Consider the following 24,190-nt stretch of genomic DNA (forward strand, 5'->3'; position numbering starts at 1 on the left):
CTTGCATAAATAGCTAAAGTCTATATTATAAGTATTGTTAATATTATTGCTACTTTTAATTTAGTCTAAATTAAGAATAGTAATAAGAAAAAGACAGCGTTTTAAATAAGATATAGACTATATAAGTATCTTATTATACTATTTAGTCTCTATAACGCTCTAGAGACCTTTTAAACCTTTATTAATAAGACTTTAAAAGAATATCTTAATAATATCTATAGCGTATATCTTAATAATATTCTAATATATAGTAAAGATAAAGTACTTTATAAAGAATATATTCTTACTATTCTATAAAAGCTTAAGAATATAAATATATATCTAGACACTACTAAGTGTAAATTTAAAGTAAAGCGCGTTAAGTATCTTAGTCTTATCTTAATAATAGAAGAACTTAAGATAGACTCTAAAAAGGTAGCTACTATCTAAGATTAGTTTCTTCTAAGAACTATTAAGAACGTATAGTTCTTTCTTAGATTTGTAAACTTCTATTAACGCTTTATTAAGAGCTTCTTATACTTAGTAAAAGCTCTTACTAAACTTACTTATAAGAATGTTAATACCTATAAACTATTCTCTCTATAAGATAGATCTATAGCGTTTGTAGCCTTCTACTATATTAAGAACGCCTTTGCTACTACTAGACTTCTAGCTTATTTTAACCTAGACTTAGAGTTTTACTTAGAGATAGACGCCTTAGACTTTATTACTATAGCTATTCTATCTTAAATACATAATAGAACGCTACGCTCTATTACTTTTCTATTTTAAAAAATAACTCTAGCTAAATATAACTATAAAATATATAATAAGAAGCTTCTAGCTATTATATAAGTATTTAAAGAGTAGCGCTTTAAACTTATAGGTACTAAAAACCTTATTAAAGTTCTCTTAGACTATTAAGCTCTTTAGATATTTATAATAAATAAATAGTTAAATTAGAGGTAAGCGCAATAGGCAGAGTTTCTTACTAAGTTTAACTTTTGTATTAAGTATTGCCTAGAGAAGTAAGAAACTAAGCCTAATGCGCTTACTTATAGGCTAAGTAACTTACTAGCTAATTATAATAATAAGTAATAGTAGTACTAAGTATAAACTATTCTTAAGACTAACTAGGTAGACTCTAAAGCTTAGGTAGCATGTATGTAGTTTAAGAAGAATAGAGGTAGCTATTACGCTATCTATCTTACTTATTACTATATAAAGCACTTTAAAGATAGTTCTATTACCTTAGTATAAATAATATATTAACTTAGTAAGAAGAATATAGTTAGCGAGTTCTATATTAAGTCTACACTAATAATGTTGTTACTACACCTTGCACCTCTTAATGTAGCTAATAAAGACCTTATAATAACTATCTAGAAAGACCTTTAGTCTACTATTAAGATAGAATATACTAAGAAAGAGAATAGTATACTATAAGAACTTATTAAAGCTATATAAAAGAGTCTTAGGCGCATCTCTTATAACTTAATTTATAGTAGCTACTATATCTATATTAAACTAGGTAACTATTTCTTATAAGACAACCTATTGTATATTAAGAATAAGGTCTACATCTCTAGCACTAGGTATATCTACACTAAGGTTATTAAGTAAGTACACTAAGCCTTTTGTAGTAGATACAGCAGAAAATATAAGTTCTATTTCTAACTATTATAGTAGTACTTCTAGCTAAAGATAACTACTAATATAGCCTAATACGTTTATAATTATCTAACCTATAAGCAATCTAAGAGCTACTATAATAGAAAACATAAACTACTTTATCTTCTACTAATTCTATATAAGTATTAGTTATATATTTCTATAGACTTTATTACCTACTTACTCTCTTATTTCTATAATAGACAAGTCTTTATAAATATACTTATTATTATTAACTAACTTATAAAGAAGAAGAAGTTTATTCTAATAGTAGCTCTTATAGTAGACGTATTAGTATAAGCGTTTATAGAATATATCTAGAAAGAGAAGAGTTATTCTAATAAAATTATTACTAACTAAGGTAGCTAATTTATAGTCTATTTCTAGAAACGCCTTTACTAATAGTTAGAGATCTATCTAAAGTATTCTACTACGTTTTACCTATAGATAGATAGCTAAATAGAGAACGTAAACGCGTACTTTAAATAGTATCTCTGCGCATATATTAACTATAAATAAAATAACTAGACTTTCTATCTTCTAATTGCTAAGTTTAAAGCTAACTCTACTATTAGTGTAAGCACTAGCGTTATCTTCTTCTATGCTACTAAGAGATATAAACTACGCTTAGGTCTTAAACTACTAAGCCTAGTCTCTTAGACTAATCTAGGTTCTATATAAATAGACAAAATCTACGTAGATTAACTTACTTATTACCTAGATTAGTTGCGTAAGAAACTATAGTAATTTATATAATAGGCGCAGGCTAAATAAGCTAAGTACACTAATAATATCTAGCTTTCTACCTCTATCTTTAAAGTTAGTAATATAGTTATACTAGATATAAGAAATATACATACGCTCTAACCTAGTTACTTACTTAACTTTAAGAACTACGGCCTCTTTAAGGTTGTTTAATCTATTAATAACTTAGCCTATAAACTATAGCTTTCTAAAGAGATAGGCTAACTTTATAATATATTCTATTCTTAGCTACTACATCTTTACTCTAAGAACCTATTACCTAGTTAGGTTAGAGATAAAGAGACGCTAGCTACTGTACGCTCTAATGTTAAAGATAACAAAGACTATATTATTAAGTCTATTAACAACTACTAAATTAATAAGTAGCTAACTAACTCTAATACCTAGCGTAAAGAGCTCTTGTAGTACTACGTCTATTAGGCTAACTACCTAGAAGAGCTAGACAACCTCTCTTAGAAGCTATACTAGAACCTAGTTAGTAGCGTTAAGACTATTATTAACTACTACTAGTAATATCTAATAAAGCCTAAGATACCTTCTAACTTTAGAACCTTAGTAAGCTAATAGAACCTTATAATAATAATGCTTAGTGTGTCTACACTATTAGAAGAATATTACTAATAGCTTAGCGTAAGTACTTATGTTCTACCTTAGCGCGCACTTTACTATAACTAAGAAAAGTACTTCTACGTTTCTATCTTATTACGCGATAAAGACGCCTTCTACGTATTCTATTAACTAATATATATAAAGACCTAGAGCGCACGTTGCAACTAACACTAGAATAAGTATACTTACTAGAGGTTAGTAAGTAGAATAGCTACGTAATCTAGCCTTTAGAGGGTTGCTAGCTATTCTTAATACCTAATCTAGCTAGAATAGTGTACTTATTATAGCAAAGAACGTAGCGTGTTACCTACTTACTAATAACTAAATTAGAACTATAATAATATAACTATTCTACTTAGCTAAACCTATAGCTTCTATTATTACTATTAATTAACGTATTCTTTATTAAACTCTTGCGCACTAGCGCTGCAATTTCTAAACAAGCGCACTAGCGTAGTAGATAAGTATATAATAGAGAATATAATAGAGAATATAATAGAGAATATAGAGAAAGTAGAAGAATAGTAGTAGACGTTGTAATAACTTAGTCTGCGTAGCTTTTGTAATATAAGCGTCTTATTTATATTTATATTTATAACTATATATAACTAGTATATTATATAAGAGTAAAAAAAATATTATAAGTGTTAGAACTTGCTCTCTTTTAAGAGGGGGGTAGTGTAGTAGATTAAACCTACAATCTCTACCTAATTAGGCCTAGCGCTAATTAAGCAAGAAATATTAAATATTTACTTACTTCTATATATAGACCTATACGCAGAATCTTATATATTAAATCTAACTATGTTATACCTCTATATAATAGCTATAGAATTTATTCTTATAAGCTAAATACTTAGAAAGTATAGTAGTACGCTTTATCTTACTTTAATAGTAGTAAGCTAAAGTATTAAGCTTAGAGACTATATTATAGTTTTTTAGGTCTTAAAGTAAAAGTTCTTTCTAAATATTAGAAAGAAAAGCGCTTATAAAGTCTATACAGCGCTACTTTTTAGCGTAGTTACTTAGTTTACTTTAAAGTATATTAAGGTAGACTAAAAAAGAGTTAGAATTCTAATCTAGCCTCTATTTAGCTTATTTAAGCTTATTATAAGCTATAAAATATTATAATAACTTAGAACTAAGCGTATTAAGTATAACTATCTTAAGTTTCTTCTAGATAGATATCTAGAATACCTTAAGTTTTATATAGTTCTAGAAGTAGGCGTTTTAAGTAAAGTAAGTAGTTTTATCTAAAAACTTTATAGTAAAGTCTACCTTCTAGATACTTATAAAGAAAGTAAAGAGTACTTTTTTAAAAATAGTTTTATAATTATATACTTAGTAGTTATACTATAAGTAGTTACGCGTAGTAAATATCTCTAAGTTCTTAGAGCGTAAAGCTTCTAAGTTTAACTAGAGCTTACTTCTTAGAGCTAAAATATAGTAGGTAATATTTTCTTTAAGAGCTAAGTAGTTATTTATAAGTACTTTACGCTTTAATTCTCTAAGATAGGCTATATCTTAATAAGTACGCTCTAATTATTTCTACTTATATAACTTCTTAAGTTTATAGATTAAAGTAGCTTATTTATTTTTATTTTTAGTAGTAGTAGCTTATAAAAGCCTAGTTAGCTCTAAAATAAGCTCTAATAGCGTATTACTATCTCTAATAATTAAGGCTAGGTTAGTAATATTTAAAAAGACTTCTAATAGGTCTATAAGTTTCTTAGTAGATAGTGTTACTACCTCTAGAGATATAGAAGCTAATTTCTTCTAATTATTATCTATTACGCGTAAAAATAGTATAGCTTACTTACTACTATGTTATATTACGCTAAAAAAACTTACTTTAGAGCTTATTATATCTAAATAGTGTGTATAAAAGTATTATAAAGTAAAGTAATTTAAATATTAAATAATAGAGTTAGTTAAATACTAGATATATAATATTAAACTATAATTAGGTATATTATTCTAAAAAGACTAGAGATAAATCGCTACTAAGCTATAATAGTAATTCTAAGGTATTTATAGCTAATGCTAAGTTAGCCTAGGCTCTTTAGAGCTAGAACCTAACAACTATAGTAGACGTAAAGTAGCTTATATAATCTTTATAATAGTAATATAGTTATATAAAAAGTAATTAATTAATAATAAAGTAACTTAGTAAAGCTTCTTAGTAAAGTAGTAAGATAATATAACTAGTAAGAAATTAGTTTTATATAAACTTATAATTACTTAGAAAACTTATAATTACTTAGAAAACTTATAAATTATTTAGAATAATATAGTAATATAGTATTTAGTATCTAATTAATTTTTAGAGTTCTAAATATTATTATTATATAAGTATAAAGAATAAAAAAAGCGCGCTTTTACTAAAATTTTAGTATATATATTTTAACTATAAAGCTTTAGAATATATTACTTTATTAGTTATAAGCTAATAAGTATATATAATTATATTATAATCTTTTTATAAAGTATTTAGTATTAAGATAGCTTTTTAGCTAGCCTAAAAAATTTAGAAGCTTTAACTACTTTAAAAGTAGTAGTACTAAAACTCTAAGCCTTAGCTTACTTACTTAATACTATACTTTTAAAAGTAAATAAAAAATTTAGTTATATATTCTTTAAAGTACTAGTAATAGTTCTTATCTTTTTAGAATTAGTAGCTCTTTAAGCTATAAGTATTACTACTTAAGATTTAGATTTTTACTTAATAACTTTATATATTAATTATTTTTATAGCTAAAAAAATAGTAAGTTGTTTAAATTAGTAAAGTACTTATATATACTTAATATATTAAAGCTTCTATTTTAAATACTTAAAAATAGTATATAATTTACTAAAGTATTAAAGTAAAGTTATTAATAATATTATAGTACTAAGCTATTCTTATTTTTATAATAAAGAGCTTACTATATTAAATATACTATATTTATAAGTTTTTATAAGTTAAATACTTTTTTTAAATAAGATAAACTTTTTAGTAATAGTATATAAGTAGCGTAAAGTATTAGTAAATATAGTACTTACTATATTTAAGCTTAGCGTATAGTTTAACTAAAGTAAATATAGTAGTTAAAGTAATTAAAGTAATAAAGATTAAGTTAGTAGCTTTTATAGTACTTTTTTATTTAAGTAAGTAGTAGTATTATAAAATTATAAGATAGAAAAAACTACTTTTAGACTAGCGCCTTAGCAAATAAAATATAGATTATATTAATACATTAAGGGCTGCTTCTTGTACACGGCGGAAGCAACGCGACTAGTAGCATAGTCTACCCGAACATAGCAGTGACCTCCGCGCAGCAACACGATCTCGTACCGACATCTATTGTCTGCACAGAATGTAAGCAGGCAAATAAGCCGCTTCCAGCACGGTGGCCATTCCGAAATGTGGCATTACTGCCCAGGTGTGACGTGCGGCGTCTAAGCCTCGATGCCTCTATAACGCATGCGCATTTGCGAGACCGCCTAGCTAGATGCTATAGGTTGACTCAATATGTCGGTTATATTCCAGCGCATGTTGAATGCTGTGGGAATTTCGTGACATGGGCCGTATCTTCGGCCCCGGATGTGCAACGCAACCGCATTGGGTCGGCAATCGGATAGAGCTCAGGCGGCACGAATCGAGATCTGGATTCCAGGATTCTGCAGGTGGACAGTAAGCTTGCGCAAAAGTCGGTGACGGAGGCCCTAAGCTTTGAATCGACAATGTGTGTTTCTCGCTATACGCTCCTTGTCAGAGTAAGGAAAAGAAATAGTGTGTACCAGACCTTCCACCGCGGGTCGAAGCAGACCGCTCTTCGGAGCTTTTACCACGAATTTGTGGGCAATAGTGCGATTGGTTCGGAATTTGACAGTGATATCTACCGTTGTTGATGCCCAATGTCAGCCACATAGATCAGAGCGAGGCGCTAGATACCCCACAGTAACGTAGCCACGATCCGAAGCTATGACTGTGGGAACGTCATGTTTTCCTCGATACACTCCCCATCGTGTCATTTCTCGACCCGGGTCTCGTCCCGTGTGAAGCAATGCTTTTTCGAATCGAAGTTCCTCCATGCGACAGGGAAGGATTGCCGAATTGCTAGGTATCCATGGATGCTTTTGGCAGCCGTTGGACGACCGTAGTAAGGCGAGATTGGCGTGCGTTAGCGCGCACTGCAGAATAGTACAGCGTGCTATTGGAGTGGAGACGCCGATATTCCAAATATCTATACCTACCCTGTATGTGCCACATGGAGACCAAATGTATGAGCCTGCTTGACGATTAGACGTAGAGGTACTTTAATAGTTCTCAGCTCTGTGGGTATCTAGTGATAACCCACGACTATCTACGCATCTTCGCATTTGAGAAACGACCATTAGTCTGCGATTGAAGCAAGTATCCCAAGATGCTGCGGTTCTTGAATCGAACAAAACATGACATCGTCATCTGCGGACCGCCAGCTATGGTTTCGCTTCATGTACGCGTCGTATCGAGCATCGTTGCAACGAGGTCAGGCTAGACTCGTAGGGCGCTGAACGGAGACCCGAGTCAAAAGCAAAGGAAGGCATGCAGCCCCTCTGTAGCATGGAACACCGCGGAACCTTGAACTGTGGTCGCGCAGCTTCAGGGCTGCATGGTTTAGGCAGTCGTTGACATGTGGACGGCGAAAGAACCTGAATACCTAGGCTTGCATCAGGACAAGAAGGAAACTTCACTCGTGGCAATTCCGACGAAAGAGAATGTACATATGTTGACAATGCCATTGCATTTTCATGCCTCCAGGGCTCCTGACGTGGGGCGCCTCATTCAGCGGGGCGGCGTTCACACTTCTCCACATGGGCTACCACCGAAGGTGCCCAGTCTAGTAAATTATCCGTCTCGAGCCGCGCGTGCCACCAGCCGCGACGAGATCAGAGTAGGATGCTGCAGTCGCTAAAAAAGCAAAGAAGACCTCGGGATGGTTGCATACACAAGGGTGGATGTGCGGTAGATGGGATGAGGTCTGACATGTGGGTCCTAAGACGAGATCGGAAACACCCCCCACGCTAATCTAAGCGCCCATTCTAGTAGTACCACCGGCAACGCGACCAAACTCCTGACTGTTTGATGGAGGATGCGACAACTCATGACACTCATATGTTGACTGCGCCGTCGGCGTGATCATCCCGCTGTAGCGGGAGTGGCTGTTGCCAAGAGAGTGGCATGGAATGACCCAATTTCCGGGTTAGTTGTGCATGCATAGGTTATGATTTCATGGTTTGTAGCGTTATGCGCCCCTTACTGGTGAGAACAAGTTGTGCAACGAGCCCATCGTCCTACCTATCTATGAGTGTGTGGGCATGCCGAACAAATCCGACGACGTTGGATGACCAGGCAGCTGCATTCGAGACCACGATGCTGGATCTCTCTTGGTTCTTGCTGGATCGTGCAATTTCCCATATCTGACATCGCAGTTCGTTACACGTTGATAGGTAAAACAGGCGTCCAAGGTCGCCAAGAGAAGGGGTAGGAGCGGTAGGAGCTGAGTGCGATTGAAACGCATAGCTGAACGCTCACATCCGTGTCGTGCAGAGCTTACAAAAGCAACATGATCGCGATTTCCGACAGACAGTACGTGGAGTGGAAAAAGTATGAGAGTTGGACTGTTTAATAAATTACTACTTCAGGAGGTATTACATGCTGGACAATGTGTACTGCAGCGGGTTGGCTGCAAGTGAGATCGAGGCGTTTATTGCGCAATTCCAATCATGGGTTTGTAAGAGGAAGCGCGTGCTCGTTGTTTCCGGCTCGCGACAAAGCGCTGGTGGCAACATTGGCGTTGCTTGGAGTATGTGATGTATTCGGGGTATGGATACAGCGTGGTAGCACCATAGTGCCAGTTTCGTCAAATCCGGCCGGTGTGCTGTCTAGCGTTTGTTGCCTAGCGATATCGAATGACGATCGGATCGAATGGCGGCACCATCTGAGGGTCAAGGCCGTGAAGCGAAGATCTTTGACAAGTGTGCTGGAAGTAGAGATAGTGTGGGCTCATGCCGAAACGGAGCCTTCTGCAACTCAGACACTACGTGAAGAGCGACCATCTCTTATACCAACGTTAATTTTATAATCTTCTTCGTCGTCCGAGTCCATTGAGTGGTCGACAGGAAAACTTCTTAACCCATTCTCTAGCATCCGGAATGTTTCTGTGTAGGCCTTGGAAGGGACAGCGTCCGGTTGGATGAGGAGCGAAGCAACGTCCATCTTGATCGATCTGGGATAAGGAAGGTCGTTGGGATCTTTGACGAACCAACTGCGGTCTTGTGTAGTGTCGTGCTTCCGGACATGATGCGTTGCGAGATCCGAAAACCTTTCGTCTAGGATCTTGCGTAGCACACGCTCGACTTGCTCGTCCGTAGGCCCTTGTATGTTCTGTTTCTGCTCCAGGACCAGAATACGTTCGTGCATCTTCCGAAAACACAACTCTGTTCTACGCATGAACTCGTGGCTACCACTGATAAGCTTCAATGCTTGACTAGGATGCGGAGTGCGCTATGCTTACTACCAAGCTGCAATCTGGTCGAAAGACTGATTGATCTTCTGCACCTGGAAGGTAAACGACATGTTTGATCTTGATTAGGATTGAAAAGTAAGGAGTAAACTGAGAGACTGGGTTGTGGAGGCTTCGCGAAAGTTGGCATTCAAGTGTAAGGACTTGAGACTGGAGAGACATGTATATGAAAAGAACCAAATGTGTACGGCAAGGAAGCGAACTCTGATATACACGTATGACCCTTGCAGGCGTGAATCACAGGGATACGTTTCAGGTGGGACCAACACGCCGCTTCTGATATGCAGTCAGGTGGGTAGCGCGGCAGGGTCCTCGGATGGCGGGAGACTTTGATGGGCCGGTCGGCCAGTGGGGGATGTAAGGTGGACGCCCAATCAGGGTCACGCAAGTATGCGGCTGTCTAAGTCTCCCGAATGGAGTGTTTTGGGGTCAGATACATATACCTAGGTGCTTGCCGGATTACATGCAAGACGCTGACCGAAAGAGAGACCGCGGAGAAGATCGTTCAAAAGGACGTTGTAAGCTGTTCGGGCGAAGGAAAATTCCAAAGTACCTACCTATGGAAGAATGGTGGCTGCCTCTACGGCATACACAGTCGAGGTGGCAGGGGCGTGCCATGGACACCGCCCCCATCGCCATGATCGACAATGCTAGCGACAAAGGTACGGGGTCAGCGTTGAGTGGCTCGCGTGTCTAGGCGTGCAAGGTGTCCGAATATTGTTGTCGACCCATTCGATCACAGGTTGCGGCCACTTACCGCAAAGCAAAGGCGAGCTCGCGGGAACGGGTTTCTTTCCCAGCGGCGGTGCATGCAATGCAAGCCATCGAGTCAATCCGGTTATGGCCGTGCCCCTAGGCCAAGGCTGTCGCATCCGGTTTTCTTTTCTCCCACAGCTTTCTCGTTGTTCTGCCTGCGTAACGCCTGCCGATTGGTATCTTCAGCGACACTGGGAGAAGCTGCCGGTCGAGCTGCGTCATCCGATGTTTGTGGATGCTAGCAAGGCTGTCAAATTGTGTTTGCTGGTGCCAGCTGGTTTGCACGTGCGTCATGATGATGCCGCTAGACTCAAAGCCGCTAGACCCGCTCTTGCGTATTAGGTAGCGGTCCTCGGGAACGACTTTCGATTTCAGGGCCACTCTCGTCATCGGTCAACATCCTGCAAGCGAAGCGACCGGGCACGTTAATCCCGATAAACACCAGTTCCCCCTAGAACACTGCCGATTCCTAGCTCTGAAAGCTCAGAGTCAGTATTGTCAGGTGAGGTTAGAGTTGCGTACAGCGCAGAGCCAGCGCATCGCATCTGGCCTCTGACAAACAATCGGCGATGGCATTCACCATTTGGTACACGCGCTGCGCCGCCTCGTTACCTTTATTGACAACGTATTTGCCTAGTCAGTTGCTAAAGCAGGGTTATACCATGGCGAGCCACTCAAAATGACTCCGGCATGTACTGACCATCTCAAGTACCGACAAGGCATCTTCCTGAAATTTTCATTCAATCCATTCAACAGCTTTCTCTAGAATTTGTTAATTCCACCTAGAGAAAAATGCCAAACTTTGTTCATATCTGAACATGGCTACTGTAACAATATCTGTGAGTAGTTGTGGCCCTGGATGATCGCTGTCCGAAAGTTGGCGGTATGTATCCGTTGCAAAATGTCAGCATACATCCTGTGTGTATGCATTTACTTCATGCATCTGAGCACAACGTATACACACAGACGACGATCCGCTAACAATTGACAACGCTGAAGGGTAAGCTGCGCTTGTTGCAGCCTGCATGGATGCATATCGAAGCCTGGTTCATCGCTTACCCAAAGATTACGCACACACTCACTGAGGCCTTACGATCCTGTTTAGAGCTATCGCACCTCGACTTCGACATCTTTATCGACCGCAGGACTTTGTTAATGTGGACTTCTCTCGCTTACGATAACTGGAAACGGATCGACAAGGTCGAGGTGTCGACAGACTAGCCCACCAGTACACCTCAGCCACTTCTACAGGGCTCTCATCCGTGCGCGTCGATCGCCCGTCACGACGTCCAATACCCCAGTGCATTCTTCGGAAATATAACGGTCTGCCTTCGCATACGGTAGCGTGGCACCGCTGATGGCCCTCAAGCATCAGCGGATTACATGGCGCCATTGCTGAGCTGATAAGTCGAACGATTCTCAAACTGACAGGGCTTAAAACTCCCGACTGCAGGTATCTTAGCGCTTTGTGACCCGCCGCTTGACATCGGTAGTTGGGTTTAATCCCAGTTCACGGATCCTGTCACTTGCCTTGAGCTAATGCAGCCTCCCGAGCACTTTGCTTGGATTATACGACGCACTGAGCTTTCAAAACGGCACTCGAGTTCGGTATATAATATCAGTATTTGATAGTTTCCTCACTTATGGATAAGCAGACTTTGGCCAGAGTGTAGGTATATGTGCTTGAGTTGGATAATTCCTCAGCATTAAGAAAGCTGGGTTGCATAACGATACCAGATGACTTCTTTTTCTACGGCCTCAAGATCGAGGATTTCTTGATCCAGACCATATGCATGCTTCACCAGTTTTGGACAAGATAATCACATCGACGATGAGATACGGACGCTTCAGACAGTCCGCCGCTTCCGCCAGAACTAGAACACGACTCTTTTAGCAACTCATTTGATCACATTATATGCATACATCAGGTGGATCATTTTGTCGTCAACGTTGCAGAAGTTTCAGCAAGTACTGCGACCCGGGTCTCGAGCCGAATTTCCTACTCCAGAAATGATCTCATTTCCCGGGCTGTCGTTGCCCTGGCTTAGCGAAAAGCAGGGCGAACGACTACGCCGTACCAAGAGCCGGGTCGCTTGACACAAGCAGCAAGCGCTGGAATAGCGCGGCAAGCCCGCGATGCGTTTAATCCGCTTATACCAGCTATTCAGCTGTCTTTAATGCTTTCGAGGGATTCGAAACGACCGCCGGTGCCATATTTCCGGCACCTAGTGCTACTCCCGTATGGCCTTTGTTGTCGCGATTACTAGATCCTGCACCTTAGGCGGGAGCGGATATAGACGTTCCCACATCGACTCCACCCCAGCGAGGGCCTTCGTGGTGGGTCCAGAGCCCTCAAAGCTTTGTCAACACTGCGTGCTGCGTTGATCCGGTGACTGACTCGTGGGAATTGGCTAACGGATACCTGCCCTATCAAGACTTTGAATTGCCAGAAGAAGACACCTCGACCGTGTACGCGGAAAGGACATACGACTACAAGCTGCACAGCTCTCGGTGGAGCCGACAGCCTCATCCTTGCTCGTGCGATGATACGGTGAATACTGCGTCCATCGCGTCGGAACCTAGCCTGGCGAGTCGTTTTCAATGATGTTTTGCCGATGCGAAGGTTTGTAAGAATGACCTTCCCAGGCATTGCCCCACAAGCCTTCTCGGATGATTAATAAGGAGTTTCGTTCGATTCCTACGAAAAGCATCTCGGCCTAAAGGAAACCGAGGCACAGTAAAACGTTTTTGATCCAAGATGCATATATCGGTAACATGCGATGATGAAGAAAAGAAGTGGTGCAAGTAAGAATGTGTTAGAAGACCAATCTTACGATGTTGCGACAACACGTCATCCACACAACTATCGATAGACCATGGCACTATGACCGAATCAGGCCGTTGTGCCCGAGAGCCTACTTGAACAACTCTATCGCATCCAAAATAACGTTTGGGGCCAGGAACCCTTCTCCCGAACTCCCACTCGCACAGTTGATCTTGATAGTATTGCTCCCGCTGACCAACGTGCCAGCTGGTATGGCATAATTGTAGACTTCCCCAAACCCTCGGTAGGCGCCGCGAGTCAAGCCACGCGAATCGATTTTCGTTGGTGCCGCAGGGACGGCAGCATTAAAGCTGTTGACTGTCACCGAGGGACGGCAGCCGGCGAAAGAGAGCGTAGTACCGATACGAAGGGTCGCTGCTGCAGTCGAGGTGCTCGAGAACTTGATCGTAAGGGGATTGGTGTCCTTGACTATGGCCATGGGAACACTGTCAAGAGTGCTGGAACCAACTGTATACGTCAAGGGCCCCCAGGATGCCATGCGCGAGTCTGTGGGGTGCATGCGCAGTTGCTTGTCTGCGTTTCGGAAGCCCTTTGGCTGACCTAAAAGCGGGTGTACGAAGTCAGTACATGTATCAAATGCAGTTCGTACAGCGATAGTTATTACCATCCCACTCGCCAATGCGCCAAATGGAGGTCTTGGTTTCGGTGTCGGCGGCAATGTTGGCGGTAGTTGCTTTTCCAGCCGAGACTGTGACGCTAGCTGCCTTGACCTTGAACTCGCCCTGATACAAGACCTGCGCGTAGTTTCCGGGCTTCATTGCTGGCGAAGTGAACTTGCCACTACTATCGGCGTACGCCCAGTACTGGGCTGCATCGTTGTACCAATGCAATACCCGTTGGAAACTGGAGCCTACGCCTGTCGCCGTACCGGTGACTGTTCCCCTGGCGGATGGCGCCACGTAGCCCGTTATACCAAGGTCCCTGAAGAACGTTGTATCCATATTGGAGCCACCTTCTGGTACACCAGAGCGACTGAACGCTAGAGCGTAGGGGCCGTGCAGACCCTGACGGAACGGCTCTGTTTGAACATGGCCACTGTTCATGTAGAAGGTCAATGACGTGTATTCTCCTCCGTTATTGGTGTTAATATCGCGGTGGAAGGGGCCACCAGAGGAGCCTTCATAAGAATATGAGTTCATAAGGAAGCAGGCGTGGACTGCATCGGCACCGTCTCGGTAGACGCAGTGCTGAGTTGTGTCAGTAAAAGCTCAATGAAGCATGCTGACTATGGTACCCACCGTAGTGTCGTCAATGAAGCGCTCACTTGAGTAGAATTTACTCCTCGTCTGACCAGCGACCACGAAGACGTCTGACCCCTCAACAGTCGACGTCGAACCAACGGTCGTCGATACCACGCCGAATGGGTACTCAAGTGGCAGAGCACTACTCTTGAGGCGCGCGATGAATCGCAGTTCGCCAATGCTAGGCTCGGCAGTGGTGTATGTCGCCATATAAATCGTCGCTTCGCCAGCCTTAGCAACAAGGTAATGCGTCAAGGTACTAGTCGTGCAAGTAACTTTAACATATTGGCCTGTCGGACTCCGTTAGATTCTGTCGTCGAAGGATTGAGGATACAACGAACTGCTTATCGTCTCATACTTGACAGTTGCACTACCCAGTCCAGAAGAAATATGCGATCCCTTGGACGACGACTGCAACTCCTCTCCACGATATTTGATCGATGTAATGTCGCAGCTCTTCGCGTTGACGGTAAAAACAAGGGCGTTCGTCGAGCCAGCGTCCACAACAATGTTGTCACCGCTTTTAGTAGCGCCGAATGCCGCCAGGACCGAGGAAGAATATGTGGCCGCAGCCAACAATGCGCTCTTCAGTAACATGTCAAGAAACGTCGCTGACGAGAATATAGATGGGGTGAATCTGAAGTGACTTGTCCGGCTTCGATATTGAACTGCGGCTCTATCCCTTACCTATAGGCTTTTCTTCCATCCCAGCAGCAGGAGCTTACTACATTGCGCGAACACTCTCGGCGCCAAATGCACCGAAACATCAACGATTTCCACCCAGGACATCCACTAGCCAGATGCTTTCCACGACTGTTACCCAAGCGCAGCCACCTTTAAAGTCATCTGACATCTTGCTTCACTAAGTTACGAAGTCAGGAGGGCGGGAGGAATGCTGATTACAGATAGTATTCGAGCTTAGGTACATGTACCTCGGTATGGAAGTGTTCGTTCATCCGGATCGAAAATTTCGTGCTGTGGTGTTGATCTAAGAGCTAAAAGTGCCGTGAGGGGGGAGTCCGGGGTAAGATGCGCCTTTAGTGGCGGAAGATCTTGGCCTGTGAGACAAGCACTATGGAGCAACTTGGCGCAGCTGCGAGAAGTACCCTGCTAGCTACATTGTAAGAAACGTCAGAAATACCGGCTAGAAGCGTGGAAAAGAGGTTTCATGTTAAGACGGAAATGTTATAAGAGGAGAGTATCGCAGCAAATTGCCCGCAAATCGGAAGGGCTAAGACTCTACTGGATAAGATTTGCGGAGAGCCTAGCCCCCACAGGAGACGAGGCACTCGGGAATAACAGAAAAGAAGGAAGAAGTATTACTAACTGCGATTCTGTCTGTCGAAAGCAGCCATACGAACCGGTCGATCCACCATCGCTCAATCATCACCGCCTGAGCACTCATTCCTATATAACGGGTCAACTTCCACTTGTCGGCACCAGAGCGCCCAGGGTCTGGTCAAAGTGCCTGATAGTGACTCCCAGGCATCATGGCATTCCCTGTCGCTCAGATACTTTAGATTGCCGCCCTCAACCTTCGCATGTCCCGACTTGATTTTGCCACCGGCTTCGACGTCGACCTTGCCCTCGAGTGCATAGCCCGTGTGCGCATTCAGAACCGTCATAGCGGTAGTCTGCGCCTTGGCTGCTTCCTTCGTATATATTGCTTGGTAGACAGCCTCCTCGATGCCATGCGCGACGGTTGTGAAGCCATGGCCTTGTAGCAGGACGACAGCGTGATCGGGTTCCATCTTTGGCTCTGCAGATGAACCACCGAGCTGAGAGGGTAGAGCGGAGCGTACTTTGGAGTAGATGAAGCCGGTCGAAGTGGCTGGTTTAAACGCAGCTGCAAGGGAGGCGCCGAGCGTGCTGTCGCGAACGAGCAGGTCGTGCTTCGAACCGGAGGGGTAGCTGCTCGAGGCATCCCAGACTGGCACATTGGTACCTGCAGTGACATTATTAGCAAGAAGCTACACATGATGACCTAGGATATATACCCAAGAAGCCAGCCATGTGTATTGTGTTCTTTAAAGGCACACCGCTAACGCAGTACGGCAGAACATCGCCAGCATGGCTATGCACCACACTCTTGATGGCCGGAAACCTCTTGTATATCTCGCTGTGGATGTGTCGCTCTAGATAACCAGGCTTCGCGTCCTTCTCGACCGCTTCGGCGCCATCGACGTTGTATTCGACCAGATCGTCCTGCGAGCTGACCAACGCTGGCGGCATATTGCAAGGCATCCAGAACGTCGCGGGATTGTCGGGCGACCGGACAGAGATATGGCCATAAGCATCGAAGATGCCTAAAGCGATGGAAGCGCGAAGTCAGTGAGTGTTTCACGTGCACTCCGGACACCAGAACTTACCATTGTGGTCGAGGATGTGACAGGCAGTGACTAGACCTTTGAAAAGGTCCTCAAGACCGACCTTCTCCCGCTTTGGAAAGTATCCGGCAGACATATCGCAAACGTGTCGATAGTGTGTACGGCATCGTGGAGGGCGGAACGCATATGTTGTGTAGTGGTACTGTTCTTGCTTCAAGCGCTCGATGACGTGCGGGCGCGCGTGTGGGGCGGGGATGCACCGTTTCTTGGCAACGACCAGCCTCCGACCGTCCAGCCACACTCAGCATTCACAACATTGGTTATTCATCGCGCTCTAGCTACTAATTTCGAGATTCCCTACCATTGATCGGATGAGATGCTCGAGGCTTGGAATTGGAAGGTCGAAACGGTCGTTGATCGATGTGCGCCAGGTCGCCGCCACCACATATCCCATGCCCGAGCTGGCATAGGCTCGTCCAAAGCGTGCTTGATACGACTCTTCGTCCAAATAAGGAGATATCCCAGAGGGTAACGATGACTACCTTCTGCACTCCGAGCCGAGAAAGAAGAACCATGGCTACCAATACTCACGCTGTCACTTGCCTGAAAGGATTGGTCGAGGTGCACTTTCTCTACAAAAGACTAGCTTACCCTTACTCACGTCCTTCGTGAAGGCCGCCATATACTCATGAGCCGCTTCCCTATGACATGAGCATCATATCTTTCCGTATTCATCCTACCTGGTTTCGCAACTTCTGCACTTCCTGCTGCTAACACGATCAACATTATCAACCCGACCTTTATCAATACTCTTCGCTCGCAAACCAGCGGTTATCAACCCTTCCAAGACCTACGACCAACATGCGCGTCATCGTAGCGTTTCCGGGGTTTCGATTCTGGTTATACAAATTGGAAGGCAAGCTCATCTGCACGCATTACATGCCGGACCAGCCACCACGACAATACACGATATCCAAAGTTGAGAACGATCGAGTAGAAGAGATGGAAGAAGGGGATAACCCACAGGACATAGTAGACCTTGGAGGAAAGCGGACGGTATTATCGACAAGCTTCGGGGAAGAGCTATCTATCGTCCTGATGAACCTCTGTGGAACGCTGGACATGGAGTATCATAACGACGAGCGGGGTTTCCAAGAAGTCATATTCAAAGGAGTTGGCCCTTGGCCGTCCGCAAATGGCATAACGCAACCAGACATTCAACACGCTCAACCTACGAACACGCCTGTTGTCGACAACGAGATGCTCTAACTTCAAATTCTCATGCTCCACCGGAAGTTCCCAAACACGCACAAAAGACACTCTCAGACGCACAACGGGCCTCAGCCAAGACACAGGTCGCTCCGCCAGATGAACAGCAGGACCTGCTAGATACAGAAGAAACGCCGACGAACATGCCCGTAACTCCGCCAGACATAATCGAGTCCGTATCAGGCTCACAAAAGCCTTTGCTAGACACAGACGCATTCGACGAGTCTTGGATCTATTACTTGAAAAAGAACTTCTCGTAACCGTCGCCTCGAAGACGAACACGGCCACTGAGAGCTGTCCCAGGCTTTGAGTCAGTCAGGCGTAGCGCAAGCATCAGAAGCTTGCGGATACTTCGACCTGGTCAAGTAAGCACCTACATTCGCGATACTCGGGGGGTACGAATTGAAGCCATTCTTGCCAATTGCGATTGATAGTGGAGACTACAATACATTAATTGTCTGCATGCTCGTCCAGCCGACCGAATGCCGGATCGCCCTCCCCTCCTACGAATTGATGCCCAGTTCGTTCGTTTTGTGTTCTGCTAATGTGTCTATGCGATATGCAAACGCCGTGTTTCACCACGAGCGCGCAAGATAGATAGTTCGATGTGCCGGAGGTGTCTGTCCAAAGATTCGGGGCTGCTTTTTCGTCCGTTTCCTTTCTTCCAAACCGGAACCCAAGGGAGTTCTCAGCCCGCGTCCTACAGATGTCTTGAATATCCATACCTCGAACGCCTGTTACGGTCGTTGTAGTACCCCGGCGGTATTGTATGTCCTTAGCTTCCTGAGCCGTTCTTGACTCTAATTCCACGCCTCCGTATGTGTTGACAGCAGATCCTGACCGCTACCCATGTTTGCCGCGGCTTCCTGGGTTCGCTGTTTGTATCGTTGTATTCTCCTCATCAGCCCATGTCCACATCGCCGTCTGCCTCCCCATTGCCATCCACAAGATCGCTTTCGCCACTCTCACCACTCGTCTCCTCGCTATCGCTGTCTTCGTCCACAATCTTGCCTTCCACCTCACACTTTCGCGCAAAGCAGCTGCCACTCTTTTCGTCCTTGCCACCAACCCCTATCCCGATGTATAATCCTTTCTTCACCTCCTCGATAATCTTGTCGAGATCGACTGTACACTCGCCGTCGTTCTCGTAGATGATCTTCTTGGCTCGGCTGTTGGCTGCCGCTTTTGTGGAATGCACAGATGTGATGTGCGTGGTACCGACGTTGTTCTGAAAGCTATCGGCCGTGGGGTAGCAGGTATCGGTCACGATGTAGATTCTGTAGGGACCGGAGTGGGAGGAATTGACCATGTTGGCCATGGGTGGGTTGGGTTGTTCGATGCTTTGCTGGATGTAGGAATCGCCGTCGTGAACGTTGTTGTTGTTGTCGTTGTCGTACGACCGTTGAGTGGGTGTAGGTCCATCTTTGCTGCGCGCGCAGTTGGCACACATGTGGTTGCCATCGGCCATGTGGGCGCTGTGCGAGTCAGGCGCCATTGCAGACGACAAGACGCCTGGTAGCAGAATAGGAACGCAGCGCAACAATGATCGCAGTACAATTAAAAGACAAGGGAGTAAATTTCAAGCCGCGAAAAGAAAACAAAAACCAGAGGAGGAGACGAACAGTCTCTCCCCAGAAAGAAACGCAGACACCAAAGTCGAGGGATGGAAAAGAGGGTTTCACGATGTCGTGAACATGGGAATCTGGCGCAAGTGAGAGGGGTATCTGGAAAAACGCGATGCGCGGCTAGACCGCATTGTTAATTTATAACCCTCACTGGTATGTCGTTTGTGTGTGAGTGTCTCGCTCCGCGGAGGCCAGTACGGCGAGGAGGAAGGCTTCTTTTTTAGCTCAACGCAAGTGGCGAACATTCCCACAAAGAGCGACATGAAGCTCGCGACACTTCCTCTGGTTTGCCACCAAGGCAAGCAGGGAAGAACTTGGGGGTCTTACGCGTATTACTGCCGAACCCTAGCCACAGCACTTCATGCCCAAAAGTCATGTTCCAGAAAATTCCTTTTTTTCTCCAAAGGTGATCTGTCGGCGAATTAGTAGTCAAAATGTCGTTGATCTGTGTCAAATAGGGTGTTGGTTCTGGTGGTCAGGCGGAGATCATGGACAGATTACATGACTTGTAGTAACTTTGCCCGAGCTGCTGCGTGACACATGCCCGACTTCGCCGCCGGGTGCAAGGAGTGGGGTTTCCTAACATTGCGAGGCCCGAAAAAAAGAAGAAGCTCCTGGCATGTGCAAGTAATACCTAGAAGCGATCGGCCACACGTTAGATCTAGAGCGTCCCCAGTTTGACCCTTGCTGCTAACGTATTCCAGCCCACTGTGGTCCCCTGTGGTCCCTGGACTCAAGACTGCGGCAAAAAGTTCCGATGACGAATCACAAGTCTTGGACATAATCCTAGTGCGATGGAGCACATTCCGGGATCAGATGCTAGTTTGTGAAGTTGCTCAAGGATACCCGCTCCCTGCATCTTGCACCGCGCCATCCGATCGCGGGAGAGCTGTCTAGCGGTTCATCCGGCAGATCGGATGAGATGAATTAGCCTGAGGCTGAGGGTCCTCGAGCCCTGGACGACAAGGCTTAGTCTGCAACTCATTGTCGCTAGCTTATCATGTCTTCGTTGCCGAGCCGCAAGAGTTACTGCAAACTGACAAGGACCTGTGGAGGTCTAGTGCCTCGCACCGGCCTTGCAAGCCACTGTGTCCTAGGCGCAATCATTCGACATTTTTCTCGTGCTTGCCAACGTTCTCTTGTCTTCCACACTCATACATAATGGTCATGCTTGCCTTGATGCATATAGAACAGCTAAGTTCCAGAGACAAATACGACGTGAGATGTCAGATTTTCGCAAAACACATTATATGTAATCATACAAGATCCAAGGCAAATGCAATCCACTTTCCATCTGCCGTTACGTGTGTTTGTCGTGCAAGACCGAGCGCCACCAGCTCCGTACGCTGCTAAATGTATCCGTCCCTATGGTACAAAAGAGAGAAATGAGACCATGTAAATGCCATGGGAAGAAGGAAAAAGGATTTACTCATCCTTTTGCGTTGCAGATTGAGCCTCACTTGCTGGCTGAGCATCGTCCTGATGCTGCTCAATGCTCTTCTCCTTCTGCTGATCTTCCACGACCTCGACAGTAGGTGGTGCCTCGCTGGCCTCGGGAGCATTAGCCTGCTCTTGTGTCTCAGGGTTACGGCCCTCAGCGTCTGGGTGGGGAGGTGCAACACCATTTTCTTCAGCGTCACCATGCGAGTCTACAAGGCCCTCGTAGATCTCGTGGCCTTCGCCATCGACGATACGGGTTCGGGTCTCGTAACGCGTCTTGAAGCTGACCTTTCCAGCAAGTGCTGATACCTCATCGTCATTGAGGATACGGCCGTTCTCGTCGCGGTACTCAATACGCTCTTCCTTGGAAACAACAGGTAGATCCTTGGGGGCCTCCTGAGGTGGCGGGGAAACTACCGCTTGCTCAGACATCACGTTCTCTTCCTTCGCTTCTTTTGGTTGCTCTGGCTGTTCCTTGGGCTGTTCTTGCTTGACCTCAGGGACGACTTCAGGTGCGACTGGAGCCGGAGGAGCAGGTGCTGCTGATGAAGGCACGGCGATGGATGCTACAGGCTCAGAGTGCATGACGTTGTATGCTTCGTACTACAACTTGTCAGCTGAAATTGGCCAGTCGTGATGCGAAGAGAACTTACAGAGTTTAGGAAGTTGTTGCAATCCCAGTCCCAAGTGTCGAACAGCTTAACGCTCTTGCAAGCATCCTTGGTCCATGCGTTGCCGTATGCTAGGGGAGAGTATACAGTGAAGACTGTGATAGCGACAGCGAGGAAACCGACAGCCGCTGCTTGGCCGATCGCGGGGTATTGCCTCAAACCAAAGACACTGAAGCGGTAGCTCACGAAGTCAAAGATCTGGCAAAGTGCAAGGATGGCAAAGTACAGAGCGGGCAGGTAGTGGTGCAAGAACAGCTGGCGCGCCATCAGGTAGAATGGGAAGTAGTGGAAAGCCCAACCGAGAATGCTCATGCCCACTTCGTAGTCGAAACGTTTGAAGGTGACGTTATTGTAATCACGGTAACCGCGCTGCCAACGGAGAATGGCGAAGCCTTTGATAGCGATGTATAGAGCGATGAGCGCGCTCGAGCTCCACCAGATCACCGGGTTACCCAGAAGATAGATCTGACGGTTATGCTTGCCCCAGAAGTTGATACCGCGGCGTAGAATGGGCCACGACGGAGGGCGCGAATCCCAGGCGTGCGATTCAGTAAGGCCAGCGTTGGTCTTCCACATGACCTTCTGCAACTCCCAAAACTTGCCGAAGAATCCGGGGTTGCGGTAGTTGACCTTTTCGACCTCTCCGTCCACCATCAAGGGATGAACATTGCCCTCGATGTACCAGATGCTGTTGGGCAATGTGCCTTGCCGAGCGCAAGTGACCTCTTGTTGCTCGAAACCCCAGTCAGGGAGCTTCACCTTGTGTGAGAATAGCGCACAACCAGTCATGACATGAACAAGCCTGAACTTGGTCTGGATAGTTCGGACGCGCTTCTTTGCCACGGCTCCATCAGACTTGCTCTTGACAATCTCAATGCGGAACAGATCGTTCGCATCACCCTCAAAGCCTTCGTAACCGTAGGCAGAAACCTCGTTTTGCCAGTCAGCCTCGGTAACAGGAGCACGAACATCGTGCGAGTGGAGGCGTCTGTCGGTGGTGATATGGTAGAGGCGAATGACACCGCCATCTTCAATGTAAGTAGGGCCAACGTTGTCCCAAGCTTTAGGGCTTGTGAGGTTTGGGCCAGTGTAGTCTTCCGGCATGATTGGCAGAGTTTGGTTTTCCATGATCCAGATGTTGTTTTCGTCCTTGTGGGGGTAGAGAGTAATCTGTTGCTGCTTGCTACCGGTGGGGTACATGTGGCTGTGGGAATGGAGATATCCGCCTTGAGTGTTCCAGTGGCGTAGAGAGACACGGCTTCCATAAGCGACGTCGGCGGGAACAGCTTGCATGCCCTTGGAGTTGAGCGTCGCCTGGAACTCAGAAGACATGAAGCCGTCACCCTCACCAGGGTTGACCAGACAGATGAAGTGGATTCCGAACATGGCCATGTAAAACGAGACGGGAATGACGATCAGGCAAAACATGCGTGCGAAGAAGTGCTTGAACCACAGGCGTGGCGTGACGTTCTTGGTATCTCCGAGAAGAACCCAGAGTTGTACCAGTGTCAAGCTACCAACCCAGGCGATGGTGAACAGGCCTACCCATTTGACACTGACTGTTGCACCGAGTCCGACACCGGTAGCAGCCAACCAAAACCACCAAGATGGCTGGAAGGCCTTGGAGGGTCCTTGTTCGTGCTGGTTCATGAAGCTTGTCCAGGCGAGTGCGGTGACGGCCGTGAAGATGATGAGCGGCGAGTCGAGGAGGATGAGGCGGGACTGGGTGACGAGCGCATTGTCTACAAGAAGTCAGTATGCATTACACCTCCCAAAAAGTGTGTCTTACCAAAGATGACAAGTCCAGCGCCCAGGGCCGCAGTGGTAGTACGGCAACCCGCAGCTTTGAGGGTGAGGAACATGGTCGGGATCGTCAACACTCCGCAGATAGCGGGCAGCATGCGCATGGTGACATATGGGACCTTGGGCTCCAGATAGTCTTTGCCGATGTCTTTGAAGTCGAAGTTTCCGTCAAATCCACCCAACCATCCTGCCAGTGTGATGAGGAGCTTCGCGAGTGGAGGGTGGACGTCCATGAAGAATCTGCCCTTGATGTATTTCGATGCGAATCCACCGAAGCTGGAATCAGTCAGCCAACATGTCTGTTGAGTTTGTTGTATGGTGACCACACTTACTGAACTTCATCGAAGACAACACTGGTAGGCTGTGAAATCCGGAAGAGTCGAACGCCGGCCGCAATGAAGGTCAAAACGGCCAGCAGTGACCAGTCTGAGCCAGGGAGGTTGAAGATATCATGGTCCTGCACTCCCTCGGAAGTGTAGCCTTGGACCTTCTGTTGCTGTGTGTTGGGCTGCTTGCGGCCATTCGGGGCTGGGGAGCGCGACTTGGAACGCGACTTGGATCTGCGAGACTTGGGCTTCTCGCCCAGGTAGGCGTTGGGTGCCGAGAGGCTCGCCATGACGGCGGGATGTGAAGAGGTGTC

The 24,190-nt window shown here is 45.0% G+C and overlaps 5 protein-coding genes across 5 annotated transcripts; all 5 read right to left on the bottom strand.

Annotated features, from left to right (window-relative positions):
• Positions 1 to 9,080: 9,080 nt before the first annotated feature.
• Positions 9,081 to 9,626, bottom strand: J4E84_008105 (uncharacterized protein; the record flags this gene model as incomplete). The annotated part of the gene is made up of 2 exons (XM_049390683.1): positions 9,081 to 9,510; positions 9,565 to 9,626. The coding sequence occupies 2 exons, from the start codon at positions 9,624 to 9,626 to the stop codon at positions 9,081 to 9,083; spliced, it is 492 nt and encodes a 163-aa protein (XP_049241390.1).
• A 3,618-nt stretch (positions 9,627 to 13,244) lies between these two features.
• On the bottom strand, positions 13,245 to 14,625 carry J4E84_008106 (uncharacterized protein; the record flags this gene model as incomplete). The annotated part of the gene is made up of 3 exons (XM_049390684.1): positions 13,245 to 13,714; positions 13,779 to 14,361; positions 14,413 to 14,625. 3 exons carry the CDS (start codon positions 14,623 to 14,625, stop codon positions 13,245 to 13,247), a joined length of 1,266 nt encoding a protein of 421 aa, XP_049241391.1.
• Positions 14,626 to 15,794: 1,169 nt separating this feature from the next.
• On the bottom strand, positions 15,795 to 16,878 carry J4E84_008107 (uncharacterized protein; the record flags this gene model as incomplete). The annotated part of the gene is made up of 3 exons (XM_049390685.1): positions 15,795 to 16,360; positions 16,413 to 16,721; positions 16,785 to 16,878. The coding sequence occupies 3 exons, from the start codon at positions 16,876 to 16,878 to the stop codon at positions 15,795 to 15,797; spliced, it is 969 nt and encodes a 322-aa protein (XP_049241392.1).
• Positions 16,879 to 18,912: 2,034 nt separating this feature from the next.
• J4E84_008108 (uncharacterized protein) lies at positions 18,913 to 19,479 on the bottom strand (the record flags this gene model as incomplete). The annotated part of the gene is made up of 1 exon (XM_049390686.1): positions 18,913 to 19,479. The coding sequence occupies one exon, from the start codon at positions 19,477 to 19,479 to the stop codon at positions 18,913 to 18,915; it is 567 nt and encodes a 188-aa protein (XP_049241393.1).
• A 1,582-nt stretch (positions 19,480 to 21,061) lies between these two features.
• Positions 21,062 to 24,166, bottom strand: J4E84_008109 (uncharacterized protein; the record flags this gene model as incomplete). The annotated part of the gene is made up of 4 exons (XM_049390687.1): positions 21,062 to 21,679; positions 21,730 to 23,489; positions 23,537 to 23,826; positions 23,883 to 24,166. The coding sequence occupies 4 exons, from the start codon at positions 24,164 to 24,166 to the stop codon at positions 21,062 to 21,064; spliced, it is 2,952 nt and encodes a 983-aa protein (XP_049241394.1).
• Between the last annotated feature and the right edge of the window lie 24 nt (positions 24,167 to 24,190).

Source organism: Alternaria hordeiaustralica, assembly GCF_023758085.1.
Source record: "Alternaria hordeiaustralica strain BMP 2776 chromosome Unknown scaffold_20, whole genome shotgun sequence".
Lineage (NCBI taxonomy): Eukaryota > Fungi > Ascomycota > Dothideomycetes > Pleosporales > Pleosporaceae > Alternaria > Alternaria hordeiaustralica.